The 14,784-nt window shown below is 35.5% G+C and overlaps 1 protein-coding gene and 1 long non-coding RNA gene across 4 annotated transcripts in view; both read right to left on the bottom strand.

Annotated features, from left to right (window-relative positions):
- Positions 1 to 1,955: 1,955 nt before the first annotated feature.
- Positions 1,956 to 2,998, bottom strand: LOC128788597 (uncharacterized). The gene is made up of 2 exons (XR_008431137.1): positions 2,672 to 2,998; positions 1,956 to 2,110 (listed from the first exon to the last, which is right to left on the bottom strand). It is a non-coding gene; the product is annotated as an uncharacterized LOC128788597 (long non-coding RNA).
- Positions 2,999 to 3,021: 23 nt separating this feature from the next.
- Positions 3,022 to 14,784, bottom strand: part of APAF1 (apoptotic peptidase activating factor 1) — a 30,176-nt gene continuing 18,413 nt past the window's right edge. For all 3 annotated transcript variants that reach the window (XM_053943742.1, XM_053943741.1, XM_053943743.1), the window contains 11 exons: positions 13,570 to 13,731; positions 13,175 to 13,303; positions 12,278 to 12,403; positions 11,310 to 11,429; positions 10,536 to 10,661; positions 10,071 to 10,196; positions 8,542 to 8,661; positions 8,095 to 8,220; positions 7,213 to 7,338; positions 6,631 to 6,777; positions 3,022 to 3,615 (listed from right to left, as the gene is read on the bottom strand). In XM_053943742.1, the coding sequence (XP_053799717.1) occupies positions 3,472 to 3,615; positions 6,631 to 6,777; positions 7,213 to 7,338; positions 8,095 to 8,220; positions 8,542 to 8,661; positions 10,071 to 10,196; positions 10,536 to 10,661; positions 11,310 to 11,429; positions 12,278 to 12,403; positions 13,175 to 13,303; positions 13,570 to 13,731 (1,452 nt within the window). In that variant the 3' untranslated portion in view covers positions 3,022 to 3,471. The remainder of the gene's footprint in view (positions 3,616 to 6,630; positions 6,778 to 7,212; positions 7,339 to 8,094; positions 8,221 to 8,541; positions 8,662 to 10,070; positions 10,197 to 10,535; positions 10,662 to 11,309; positions 11,430 to 12,277; positions 12,404 to 13,174; positions 13,304 to 13,569; positions 13,732 to 14,784) is intronic.

Genomic DNA, 14,784 nt, shown 5'->3' with positions numbered 1-14,784 from the left:
TCTCTACCAAAAAGGCTCTAAGCATTTCCAAGTCTCAAATTAAAAATATGCTATTCCTCTCAGGTATTATTTCAGGGCTATTAAACCAGAAGTATGTTTTTCAGGCTTTCCTTAATCTTTTTTTCCCTACACTACTTCTGCCAAGGGGCTTATAAACAACAGCCAATACGGATCACAATATTAAATTAAAGGAGAAATTTAAGTGGTTATAACTGGGAAGCACAAAAATAAATGTTTTTATTGTTACTCTGGGACAGGAAAACTTGCTCTCAAAATGTGTCAAGACTAAGATTTCTTAGCACTGAAGTAAGAGTTTGAACCAGCAGGCTACAAAGTCTTATCAACCCAAAGACTGACACTAATGAGGAAGAGGAATATGAACAGTTATTACTGTCTTTGGAGGATATGGTAGGCAAATAATATGATTTTTAGAAATAAACCACTGTTATCATGTGCTAGAAAGTACTATAGAAATTATATTTTCTATACAGTTACAGAGAAGAATTAGAAGAGTCTAATGCTTTAGAAAAGTAAAATAAAAGGTATTTTTAAATATCAAGCATACTTTATGTGCATTTATGCAGTAGAAATAACACATGCTTTACCTAAGGAGTATCATGGTTACTTTTGAAGAGTTTGAATGTGTAAATTTTTATTTGCCTCATTTTGAGTTATTTTAAACATCATGATTTTCAAAACTCATCTGAGGTCATACATTATTAGAGAAACTGAACAAAGCTAAAAATAAATCAGAGACACAAATAAATTGAAGGAAGCTAACACAGTAAGAAATTAAAAATACCACATAAACACATGGAATCTAATTGCAGCATCCTAAGTAGTACTCAGAGGATGCCTCTTGAGTACAGAACAAGAATCCTCTCTAGCCTGAAGGACATGAATCTAACCATTCTCAGAGCACTTCTCCTACGTACAACATATGGTTTGTTAAATGGAAACAAGCACAGGAAGCTAATTTGTTCTGTAAACAGTCAGGCCCCAAGAGAGAAACTGCCTATTGAAACACTTATAAGATACTTTAGTTTTCTCATCCTCCTGAACAAACACACAGAAACAGCTTAAATAGTTCTAGTCCAATTATTACCCAGTTGTGCTATATCCCTCAAATGCAACTGTAGGAGATGATATAGGAAGTGATGAAGCTGTCAGTGACATGTGCAGACTGAAAATCTGACTCCTTTGTACTCTTTTAGTTTGTACCCTTAACAGTGTCAGCCTAGGCCTCTATTAAATCTAATTGCAAGGTTTCTCATAAAAACACCTCCTAGAAGAAAGCTGTGCAGTGAATTAATCTGGAAGAAAAGCCTCTTAAAAACCAGCATCTGTGCTCCAAACAGACTGGTCCCCACATCTCAAAAAAAAAAGCTCACATCAACACCATCATAGACATGGATAGCAGCACACCCCACAGAAGTTTTGGAAGTGCTGAAAAACACAATCAATCTACTGTCAATCTACTGCAGAGTTCCAGCCACAAATAAGCCTGGTCTCAAGCTTAACACCTTACTGCATATTGGCAGAGCCAGTGACTGTGCCCCAATCCTAGCTTGAAAGAACAAAGTGAAATTGAGCACAGAAAAAGAAAAAAAAAGATATCATACTGGAAGTGTTCAGAGTGTCTGGCACCCTCCCTATCCTCCAAACAGTAAAGGTTATTTGGCTTCTGCTTTTCTTGGAATCACAACAGAAATGAGGTGTCCCAAGTCCTCAGAACTCTTGGGCATCATCATCACCATCTATGAACCCAAATAAATTTGTGCCTTCATAGTAGACACAAGGAGGAGGAAAGCACAAGGTGGACAAATACACCTGAGAGCTCAGGTGTTCTACTAGAGGGAAATACAGCCCCAAGGCTGAACTTTTCCACTGCTGGGCAGGGCTGCAGCACTCCCCCTCCACCCTAGGTATAAAAAAAACTGACTCAGGAATTCAAATTCATTTACAACTTTGGCCAATATTGCCTGGATCATCTTTATTAAGTACTGTACATACTTGGAATACAAAACACCATGGTCTTTTCTATTGAATTTCTTCTCTTTACATTTCTGCCAGCAGTACTTTGATTATACTGACCCGTATTCAACAGCACCTTAGAAAGAGTAGAATTTCAAGTTGGAAAAGAGGAAAAACTGGTGATTGTCAAAAACAGGGAAATACTAAGAATGCCTATTAAATTTTATGAAATGCACACAAAAAATACTAAAAGTAAAAATTTCATTATTCAGTACCAGTTGAGATACTTGCTACTGTACTTTTTACAATCAAGTAGTTAGACAGTGTTCTACTGCCAGCTACAAAAATATGAAAATCATATTAATGCTTGTGCAGTTGCTTATAGCAGTTGAGAGACAATTGAATAGAAAAGGCTTACTAGGTACCAAATAAAACATTGCTACCCAATTATTCAGAAAGCATTTGTCAAGTACAATTAGTACAAAATATTGATATTTCTACCCAATATTGAATCTATAAATAGACTGTAAAAATTACAAAAAAAAAAATTTAAAAAACCATAAAAATCACATATTACCAGGCAAGAGATCAACTGGGCATAGAATCCCATGTAAACAAAACTGACAACACTAAAGTGTCTCCATAGTATAAACTGAATGTTATTTCCAAAAGAAAAAAAAAATTAAAATTCACACACCTTCTTATAATTTTCAGTACATAACTTTTAAGCTATTTCCATTCTCATTTTAGCTGCTTAGCTGTACTCATCCTTTGACTGGAAATGTGGCACAGTCTCTTCCACTTCAATTACAATATTGAATTTCAGGTTTTGCCATGAGACAAGACGACTCAGGATGTTCCCTTTAATGGGAACAGCTCACCCATGTTACAATCTCCACTGGTTTGAAGCATGAAGGTTCTTAGTGCAAGTGGAAGGCACAGCTGCTGTAAACTGAACATCTTCTCAATTTGGTTTGAACATCAAGCACCAACATGGCTGGCTCCATTTGGCAAATGAAGAATACCCCAGAATTTGCCATTTGGCAAATGAAGAATACCCCAGCTTCTTCCCATTCATTCCCATGTACTAAATGAAAATCCTTGCATTGCACCAAAAAAAAAAAGGTTTTTTTGAATCTTACACAGTTGTGTTCATTTAGCCATCGGCCTTAGCATAAAATATAATTTCAAAGTATTATACACTTATTCTTTCTTCACTGCTATTAATTTCAACTAATTTGAATAAATCTTAATATAATTTCCTTACAAAACTGGAAACAACATACTTAGGATGCAAATCAAGATTTAAGGATTATAATAATTCTTATTAAAAACAAGATTAAATGCAAGTTCATTTGAAAAAACTTGCATTAAAGTACATAAATATACATGAATACAACAATTAAATATAATTCACAGCTCAATGACTGCCAGACAAAGCAAAATTTTCTTTCCAGCTTAAAAAATTAGTTATCTTTGCAGTGATCAGACTACTAATCAGAACTTCTGTAATACATAAAGAATGCCAAGATTATCAACAGTCACATATACTTTGAAATTAGGGGACACATGTATTGACTTGAGGTTTGTTCCATTTGTGTAGAAGGTTTGTAAGGATTCTCCAGTAGTTACATTCCACCACTATAAAAAATAATAAAAACACACTTTCAGTTAGGTGAAAGAAGTTTAGAATAAAATCTATTAACAGGCTTAACATGGCTAGCCCAGTTGATTGCTTTTACCAAAGAGGTAGAATTAAAAATACAAATACAACCATGAAATTAATTAACATTAAAAACAAATAATCTTTAAGTAGAATAAGTTTAGGACTAATTACTAAATAGAAGGCTTTCAGATGAAAAGAGACTTCAAAAAGACTGAAGCTGTTAAATTTCAGGAAAACAGACAAAATAAATTCAGGTACTGCCCCTTATCCCACCACAAAATACAATCAATAGTCAAAAACTACAATTTTGTCCAAACTTTTAAGAATTATGTATTTTCATATAACCAAATGAATACATGAAACACATTGCCAGATAACTTAAATTATAGCTGAATTAAAAACCTATTAGACACACAAGAGTATTGATCATGTACTTGTTTGAACCCATATGCAGTTTTTTTAGTAGGACTGACCTCTTTTTCAGTGAGATTACAATTAATATTTTTTAGAATACACAGTTAGCACTAACAACAAAGAAACCAAGAAACCTGCAACCATCAGTTTACCATAGTCTGAAATCTCAAATTTCTCAGAAAAACTGTAGACCAATGCAAAACTGGACCTAACACAATCCAGCACAAAGCTGTTATTCCACTGTGCCAGTAAGAAGTCTACCCTCTATTCTGGCAGCATTTGAGTGCAGCAGCAAAATATCACAAGAGATTACCTTCAGCTTTGATCACATTGAAAAGCAGATGGTATTACTACTTTTCAGCTTACTCATCTCATGAAATATGTAACATTATAGTTGCGTGCATAATACAGATTTGCAACTACACAGCTACAATGCTCTGATTAAAACCACTATTCCTAAAGTGTCTGCTATTTGATGGAGACCCCCTCAAAAAAAGAAAAAAAAAATTAACCAAACCAAAAATGGATCTTAATGAGCTTTTGAACCTTTGTTCTGAATAAATGAGCAGGTGCTGTGCCAGCAGGTTTCACTCACACAGCAAGTTCAATAGTACACAGGTGGATACACCTCATCTGTGACTAAGATGACTCATTCATTTAAAGGTGTCGATCACGTAACTCTAGAGTCCAACTCAGTCTGGCTTTTAGGGGTCCAGACTCCTGAAATGTTCTGGACTTTCCCTGACTAATATGTCCCTACAAAATGGCTGTGTGTGTGTGTGTGTGTGTTTTCATGCACATCATACACATCTATCTGTAGATCCTAAAAGAGAAGCAGAAATACTTTCAGAAGACATTGTGATTGAATATGGTCCCACAACTAGGAAAAGACAAATGCCATTCCCACTTTCACAAAGAAGGTACTGAGAACTACAGGTCAGTAATCTTCACTGCAATGTCCTGGATTATTACGGAACAAGTTTTCTGGAAGTCATTTCAAGTCACATGAAAAACAAGGATGTGCTACTGAACAACTAGCAGAGACACATCACAGGTAAATCATGCTGAACCACCCAGTTGACTTCTGCTGACAATAACCGTGTCTCTCCAAACAGCATGGCAAGAGCAGCGGATGTGAGCAACCTTGACTTTAGCCACGCCGACAGCGTGGTCTCCTATAGCATCCCTACAGCCAAGCTGGAGGGATAAGGACTGGCTGAGTGGAATACAAGGTAGGTAACAAACTGAGTGGGCTGTTAGTTCAGTCACTGTGTATTGAGCCCTGCCCAAGTACAAGAAAAACACTGACAAATTAGAGCAAGACCAGCACATGGTCATTGAGGTGGCTGGACAACTAGAATAGATGTCATGGAAGACAGAGTACTGCATTTGTTTAGGAGGCTAACTGCTGTCTTCCACTAATAAGAGGGCTAGAGATAAAAGAGATAAGGTTAAAGATAACCCTCTTTACAGGGCCCAGCGGAAACCCTGTTGGATTGGGGACAATATTTTAAGGGACAAGGCCCTAAACGATTTTACCTAACTCTGCAAAGCACTACTAGCAAGGGGCTGGACTAGAAGAATTCCAGAAGTCCCTAACATCCTAAACCATTCTACACTCCAAGAAGCATTACAATGCCATTCTGTGCAACCACAAGATAAAATTAGGTGGAAGCTAGAAACAGAAAGTATGTCTTATTCTTTAATATAAAATGAACATCAGAAGGTGCTTTCAAAACTAACTTAGAAATTTCAACTCTTTGTTACATGGTTACTGACTTCAAAGAATTAGTCTGATAGCATGTCTAACACCTAGACACCGACCAACAATCAGCTAAACTCCATACCTCTGAGGTGAGAACTTTGCCACATGTAATTTCACACACATCATTTTCACAGTGTCAATTTCACAGACATCACTTTTTAAATAACAGGTGTTGGCTATCACTAGGGGGGAAAAAACAACACAAAACCTCACAAGAAATATAAAATTACGAAGAACCATTCACAGACTGAAAAAAGGCCACCTCTTCCCCTTCTCAAAAAACCATATGCCCAGTAGATGCCTGAACCAATGAAAGATTGATCAAAACACTGATTTCCTCCAAATATTACTTAAAAAATGTCTTTCAAGGCAGAAATCTTCACCCGCAATTTCTTCTGGATTTCTACTTATGACAAAGTTTAAACCTCAGTATCTCAAAAAAAAAAAAAAAGGAAGCCTGATATAGAGCATTTTTCTGCTCATTATAAAGAACAGAATTTCTGTCAAAAGTGAGTAGATATTAAGGCATACAAAAATGATTGGAATCTTTAAAATTAAAGACGTTAAGGAAGGACATTGCAAATGAAACTCTGAAGTTAATAAAAATGGAATGTATGGAGTTTGAAAACAAGCCTGAATTCTTAAAAGATTTTTTCAGGGACTTGCAGATATGAGAAGAAGTGAAAAGTGCTAGACCATCACAAAAATGAAGCAGCTTTGTGTTAAGGTCTGTTTACTGAATTAGTCTTAATTGTCAGAGTACTGCCATTTAATAAGGTATGACAGGATATTGTATTATTCCAAGGCTTACCTTAAGATAGCCTCCAGATGACACAAGCATTTTACTGTCAGGAGAAAAGGAGAGATCTGTTACCCAACCCCCATGTGTTGGTTCTCCTTCATCTACAGTAACGGGGGAGCAGAAATGAAGTAATGCACCTGTTAAAACGTCCCAAATCTAAAAGAGAAAAAAGAGTATTTATAAAACTTAACAGGGGAATAAATGCCTCAAATGAGGAAGCCTGTAATACACTTTCCATATTAGAGGGGAAAAAAAATACCTTGCAAATATATATTATACTTGAAGTGACAAAATAATTTCAAAAAAATCTTGTCTTAGAACTGTATCTTATATAGAGGATTTAATCACACATGCAATTCACAGTAGAATTATTATTAAATCATGTGAATCAGTTCCTTAGCATTCATGGAACATATATCTATCAATATCATTACAAACTACTGCCTGATGTGGCAAACTTTGCTATTTTCACCCCTATGTTCACCACAATGCTATGGAATTAGAAATGCAGAACACAAACAATAAAAGCTCTTCTGTCTGTGAACAGACAATCAAGTGAATTATAAAATAACATCAAGATTAGAGCAATACCCTTATTTCTCCTTTGTCATCTCCAGTGGCCAATAGTTTGTTATTAGGAGAGAAAGTACAGCACCGCACACAGGCTTCGTGGTCTTTCAGTTCATGAAGAACAGATGAACTTTCAAAGCTCCATATCTTAATGGAAAACATTACAGAGGAGTGAAAGACAAGTTCAAAACAGTCATGATCTCTTTCTAAAAGGCATTAGCATTAAACTACACATAAGATTTTTTATACATATGCATCTTTGTATGTGAATTTATGTAAATGTATTATACTGTAGAGTCTGGTTCTCTTTTTTATTACCTGAATCACACAAGAATGCACTTGCTATGAATTACTGAACTGACTGTATGTATCTTTCTTTAGAATATATGTTTTAATGAAACCTATATATTTACAATGAAGTTTAAAGCTGTTCATAGAAATAGGATTCATCAACCACTTGAAAATTATATTTTAGAAATCTAATGGAATGTTTTATGAACATAATGGGGAAGAAGCCCCAGCTCACTACTTTGTGCGCCTGCCCTCTGAACCTATGAACAGAAACTTCTCTGGAAGTCTCAGAAATTTTTCTTAACTTTACAAATTAAGAATGTCAGACTATCAACAAATCGATACAGAGAAACAAACAAACTGCTCTGCACAAAGCTGTGCATTAAACACACATTTTATTTGTGCCGAAGCCACTAGGCTTAAGTTATATCCAAGATCAATTGCAAATGACTGCATCAGCTTTAGTAACATGTTGACGGATACAAGAAATTTAAAACTAGACATACAACAGGATAATTTGAATAATCACTAGTTACCTCAAAATGAAAAATATAGAATACTTTTCAGGACAAATAAGGCACCGTTTTTATCTCTGTACAGAAGGTAACCAACCTTTGCAGTTTTGTCAGCAGAAGCAGATGAAAATTTACTACCATCAGGTGAAACAGCACAGGAAAGAACTGCACCTCCATGACAAGCAAAATCTCTTTCTGGGTTTCCAGTAGTGATATTCCAAACCTACCACATATACAGAAAAAAAAGGTTACTTTTTTAACACAGTAAAAAGGTTAAAACACACAACAATATATAAAGGATAAAACTCAGCTAGATAGTTCTATTGTGGCCAACATTTTGTTACACTCACTGGTATAGATAAAATACATCAGTGCAGATCTTACTGAAAATAGAAAATCCACAAGTTTGTCTTAAAAGTCAGCTTACACTTTACAATTGATTCAGTAAAATGTGTGCCCACACAAAATGTAGGAATTACCAAATGTTACAAAAGACAGTCAAATGTGTTTGATGTGATTTCTCAGTTCACAGCCTTTTACTCACCTTAACAGTTCCATCAAATGACCAGGAGAGGATTTTTGAATTTTCCAGAAGTCTAAAATCCTTGATTGCTTCATTGTGCCCTCTTAGAAACACACATTCACTCAATTGCCAATTCCATACCTAATAATAAAAATAAAATACATTTTTTTACAAAAGTGAAGCAGCAAACATAAGAAGCATGAACTAACTTTTTATTTTTAAGTAACAGGACAAGTTCTTATGGTGGTGGTAATTAATTAAAATGCTAGATATTGAAGTGATCCATAATGGAGATGCTGAAGTTTGAGAGTGCCATAGTATTTAATGGTCAACCTATGACAGAGTTCCCTATAATACACATATAATCTTATTTGCAAAGTGAATATGATACCTAAAATTCACTGGTAATTAAAAAAACCCAAACAATAACTTGCAGGCACCTGAGTAGTTTGGGGTTTTAAACCTTTGATCATTACAACATATAGACTTATTTCACCTGGCAGACCTCATGTTTGCTTACTAAAATTAGATTTCTTTTATATTTTTAAAGGGCATTTTGAATGAAGTGCCATTTTGCTTTGCCTTTTTATAACAAAATGACACTTCTATTTTCAATTCAACTACTCACTGCAAAATGAGCTATGTGCAGTTTTTTCTACAGAAGCTATTAAGCATCAATTTATTTTAAACAGCAACGATGTAATAGTTTTCCAAGGAACAGGTTTCCTGCAGCAGGGCGAACAGAAAGCCGCGTGTGCAGGGGACAGTCCTGGGGGTTCAGCCCACCAGAGGGAGCTGAGGGCCAGCAGAAACGCTTCCCACGGCAGACCCAGGAGAAGGATCCCAGGCTGAGGATCAGCACCCAGGAGTGCTTTGGAGCTTTTGTTCAAACTTTGGGTTCAGCAGTGAGGGCTGGAGGCTCCTGAGCAGCTGGACCACGTGCCGAGGGATCCTGTCAGCACTCTGAAGCGCTCTGCTGGACAAACCAGGGCTCAGCAAGCTCCAAGTGAGACGCGGATCTTTACTGCACAACTGTGCCCCTGAGGTGGATAATGCTAACACAGACACACCAGAATGCGCCTCCGGAGCAAACCCACCTTGCTGAGAGGCAGAGGTTCCTAATTCGAGCCCACATTAGTGCAGCCACTCTATTTCTAGCTGGTTTTCAGCACTGCACTGGACAGGGTGGGCACACCAGCCTGCTCAGAGACTTTTTACATCATTCCCCAAGACAATGGAAGCAAGCACATTGACAGACCCACCACATCCCAAACCCTCATTTCAGAACTGCTGAGTCACCTTGTTTGACAACTAATGTTTCTTTTGCTCCTTGCAAAGCCTTTCTATCATCCACAGCAGTAAAAATCGAAAATCTGTAATATTCATTATCACATAAGGCATAAATAAAAGCTACACTTTCTACAGTCCCTTCCCCCTGGATGGAGCAATGCAGAATACAGTAATAATTTACTGAGTTTAGATTATCTGTAGTATGAAAGCCCTTTATTTTAAGTAAGTTACAGCATTATCTTTTTAAATATTGCCCAAACCTGTATAACTGAATCATGAGCACTTGAGATGAGAGTCTGACAGTCGGGTGTAAATCGACAATGCTGCACAGATGTCCTGTAGGCCTCCCGGGACTTCAGAACCTTCCCATCTGACAACTGTAGTACCTTTACAATGAAGAATGCAATAATTGCATTTATTTGACACACTTGAGGAAAACAAGAACATGTAAATTCTTTCTTAAATTACATGAGATTGTAAATACATGATTTTAAGTCACTGGATTGGAACAACCAAAAATTTCTATTAGCTTAGTCTGGGTAAAATGAAATTCAGAGCTAGATTATTAGCACTACCTTTAATTTAGACATCACTCACAAATGTAAATTGAATTACTATATTGAAAAGTATTATTAATCAAGTCATCCAAATGACATTTATTTTAGAAAAAAAAAGCATAAGAGTGTTTTCCTACTATTTTTAAAATCAGATTTAGGATTTAATACCTTTATTGTTCCACTCTCCTGTCCAAAAGCTGCAAATTTAAGATCTTCACTTAAGCAACAGCAAGAAATGGGGGATTCTTGGGCTGCTGTCTGCATAATAACATTGTCTGTATTTCCATTGATAAGCTGTAAAATAGGAAGGTAATTAAGGTATTACAGTATTTTAAAATTTTAACTTAAATAAATTACAATATAGAACTAAGAATACCAAAGGGAACAGTTACAAATTTTAAATTACTAGTTACTTTTATAAACCTCTTTGGATGTTGGTGTACTTAGCACTTGGTGTGGCATGGCCCACAGCAGTAAGAGTATAGCCACTATTTCCTTTAGTGCACATCTGGGCTCACACCTCTCACTGCCCCAGTTTGAGATGATTCCTTCAGCTACTACTACACAGAGCTTTGAAGCAGTAAATAATTTGCTATGTAACAACTGGTCTATAGGTGCTGCACACATTACACATCGCTGTGCACATCTGAGCCACCTGGAGGGCCCACAGACCCCCATCATGAAGGGATAGGAGTTCTGGTCCTCTGCATCCAGACTCAGTTTCAGCATCAATGTAGAAATTTCCCCTCAAACCCCTCAAATTTTTTCACTTACTAAACTAGGCACAGTTTCCAGATACAAAAATTTTATCACACACTGAGTCATCTGCTACAGATTCAACTCTTGAAGGCCAAGAACAAGAGGTTCTTTCAGGGCTCAGTTTTCTACTGAAATTTGCAGGTAACAGTCAAATGTACTAAAGTATTAGTAAATACATCTTACTTGTAAATTCTTCTGATTGTAGATGGCTAAAATCATCACTTCACCATTGTGAAACACAACATCTAGTTCACTCTTTAGAACAGCATCAGAAGACTTGCACACCTTCTTTGTTTCCCAGATCTGTTGAAGAACATAGTGTTGCATTAGCTTTATTAAAGAACAAGACATAAAACTTGCTGATTAACAGCACCTATAAACCAAAGGCTTATAAAATTGCAAGTAACACTGAATTTTTAAAACTATGGAAATTATGCTTCTGCTGTTTTTGATACTAGAGAAAGCTGTGCAATTACTACAGTGATTCCAACAGCTGAAATAGAACTTTTTTCCCCAGGCTGACTACAAGACTCCCCGGTGTTTAGACTCATAGCTGTAATAGCCAAAATTTTCTAATATAAAGAGCAGCATTAAAATCCAATTACAAAAAATATGAAATACAGATTTCTATATTTCAATTGCTTTCAAAATTTCAAGAACGTATGTGTTAACTTGGGAGAAAGGGAAAGGCTACCTTGGTAAGATATAGTTATATTTTCACAGGTTTTAATGAGACATTACAATAACAGAAATCTATCCTAAATATTAACAGGCAAATATACCTAACAATGAAACATATCAAGTCTGCTAGAATCCTCAAAAACCTTCAAAATTCCCAATTCAGATAAAATGTTAAACAAAATAGAAGGTTATAATTACTCTTGAAGTGCGACCAGACTTTAAAAGGTCATATAGATATAGAGGAAATTTAGATAAACAGTAAATAAAGCAAAAAAGCCAGTATATTTTACTGTACATGTAAATTATTTTATAACAAATATTTATATTTATATTGACTATAAACTTACATACCAAATACAGAAGTATATTTTTATGTATTTTATATATGATTTTACAGTAAACAATTCCTTAAATGAGTGACTTAATACCTATCTAAATTCAGATATTTCAAAAAAGAAAAGTTATCTTACACGTATTGTCTGGTCATCAGATGAAGTCAGAAATAAAGATCCATCTGGTGAAAATGTCACACAGTGAACCCAGCTCATGTGTCCTCTGCAATATGCCACTTTTGATAAAGACTTAATATTCCATAACTACAATAAAAATATGAAAGAAAAACTCAAAGATATTTAGATTGCATTTACAATGAAAATAGTGCAAGTACACTAGTTACTTACTAACTAATTACGTACTTACTAATTAAGACAATTATTATGCGTTCTGGTATTTTCTTAGTTCTTATTCTGAAATCAAATGTAACAAGAACTGTGCCTGCTTATCAGATTTCAATGGTCAGGGAAATGGAATCAGCAGCCTCTTTGACTGCCATGATTTTAAAAGACACAGGGAAAAAACAAATCACATTATAAAGAAAATACAAGTTCTACTTGACTGTAGAGATTGAAAAACCAAAAGACCCCAAAACAACAGTAACAAAAAACCCCAAACTAACCCCAAGCCCAAACCTGGTATTTGTACAGACCTACTCTAGCCATACTAGCCTCAAAGTTATTCTAGATGTTCCCTTCCTTCTTATGTACCAGCACACAGAAGGAGAGAGGGTTTGGTTTGAGTTAAGCAATACTCCTAAGAGTGACAAGAGTAGCTTTATGTACACTTAATAGACTAGACTAGTCTAGTTTTAGGTAAAGGGTTCCATTGTCCAGAGTGAACATATAACTTGAAAACAGTATTTTCCAGCCAGTATTTTAAATTTAAGAAGCAAATGAAAACTAAAAAGAATGGAGCACACCAAAAGCCTGCTAAATCAGCATTTGTTTTATCTCTGCATACAAGAAATTATCAGGACAAATGCAACATTTTAAATTGCAAGTAGTCTTCAGTGGTATATTGCATTCACTTACCTCAACAGAGCAGTGAGACAAAGCAACTGCTACTAACTCATCCCCAGGACAGAAGTCACAGTATTGGATTGTGCTGTGATGACTGACAGTGACTTGAGTTAACAAACCACAGGTGTTGATGTCAAAAAGCTGTGAACACATAATTACAATAGAAACCCTGTTTGAATGACTTTGCTACTGACAAACAGCTTATATACTCAACACTGTACATTCTTGAATTCAGAAGGTATTTCTCTTAGTCACAGGTTTGTTGGCCACATTTTTATTTACTCACACTTGAAATCAGGCATTTCTATCTGAAAGATCTTAATGGCCTAGAATTTCATCTGTAATCATAATTTCTACCTATACTGTAGTACACTACCTCCAAAAGATTACTAAAGTGAGGTACTTACCAAAAGCTTATTTTTGGCTACCACCAAAATCATGTTACCATTTCTGGACCAAGAGCAACATTTTACCAAAACCTCCACATCATCTGGTTGTTCATCTGCATTTTTAAAAAAATCTTTTATCTCAATACTTTTCAGTTCATTTCCTGAGCGTGCTTCCCAAAGCTGGAATAAACAAGAAATAGACACAATCTCTTGGCTGATGTAGGTACAGAATACAACAGGAGACAGCTTCCAACTACTTCTTAAGAAAAAAGGGCAGAGAATAAAATACAAAAGTCCTTTGTTACTTTCCCCAGTCAACCAATAGCATTAGAATATTCACAAGTCCAAATTATTTATATATTAAAAAAGGAGAAAAACAAATTAAGAAATAAAAACAAACCAGAAAGAGGATTATGTTGTAGCAGAACCTTCTCCTTCGGTTTTTCCCTCCTATCATTCCAGCTACAATGCTGCCTGAACTTCTACTTTAAAAAAGAATAAAACCAAAAACAACACCTGCCCTGCAACTCTGTAAACAATCTATTCACCATGAGAAATCTGGTACACATCTATTTTTGTATCTTAATTTCATTGAGGGACCTGCCAAAAATCTAAAGAACGCTTCTGTCCCCTTCACCACATTTTTCCTTATGAACAACAGCTACAGCAATCCTTCTTTCCTGACCTAGCAACTACATAGAAACATAACAGTGTTTAAAGAACTGCAATTCTGAAATAGCATAATTCTGTTGCAACTAAAGGCAATAAAAATAATACTTACACTCTCAGAAAAACACAAACCTCTCAGTTTTCTTCTAGTGCATACAAGAAAATGGCACATGGAAATTGCTTTTAATTTTTATATCTCTTCAAAATTCATTTTCAGACGTGACAAAACTTTCAATGGACCTAAAAACTTACTACTATTTCTGGTTAAACAATTTTTACTCCCCACTCAAGTTTTCTTAAAATGCATTAGGGGGCAAAAATATTCAAAATGAGGCTAGTTAGAATTTATTTGCAACTACAAGCAGTCGATTTTTTTCTTTCCTGGTACTGGACAAGTCATTTCAAAATCTTTCATTACAAATGAGACCAATAATCAACTGTGTCAGGATTTAATTCATTAAAGCTGATCATTCAGACACAAAATTTTCTTATACATATTTTGCATTTGACGCTAAACCTGCCCATCCATCATCAAAACAAAGGGCTGATTTAAAAATATACTGC

Source organism: Vidua chalybeata, chromosome 5, assembly GCF_026979565.1.
Source record: "Vidua chalybeata isolate OUT-0048 chromosome 5, bVidCha1 merged haplotype, whole genome shotgun sequence".
NCBI lineage: Eukaryota > Metazoa > Chordata > Aves > Passeriformes > Viduidae > Vidua > Vidua chalybeata.
The sequence above is the reverse complement of the archived record's forward strand: the minus strand, read 5'-3'. Positions and strand labels throughout refer to the sequence as shown.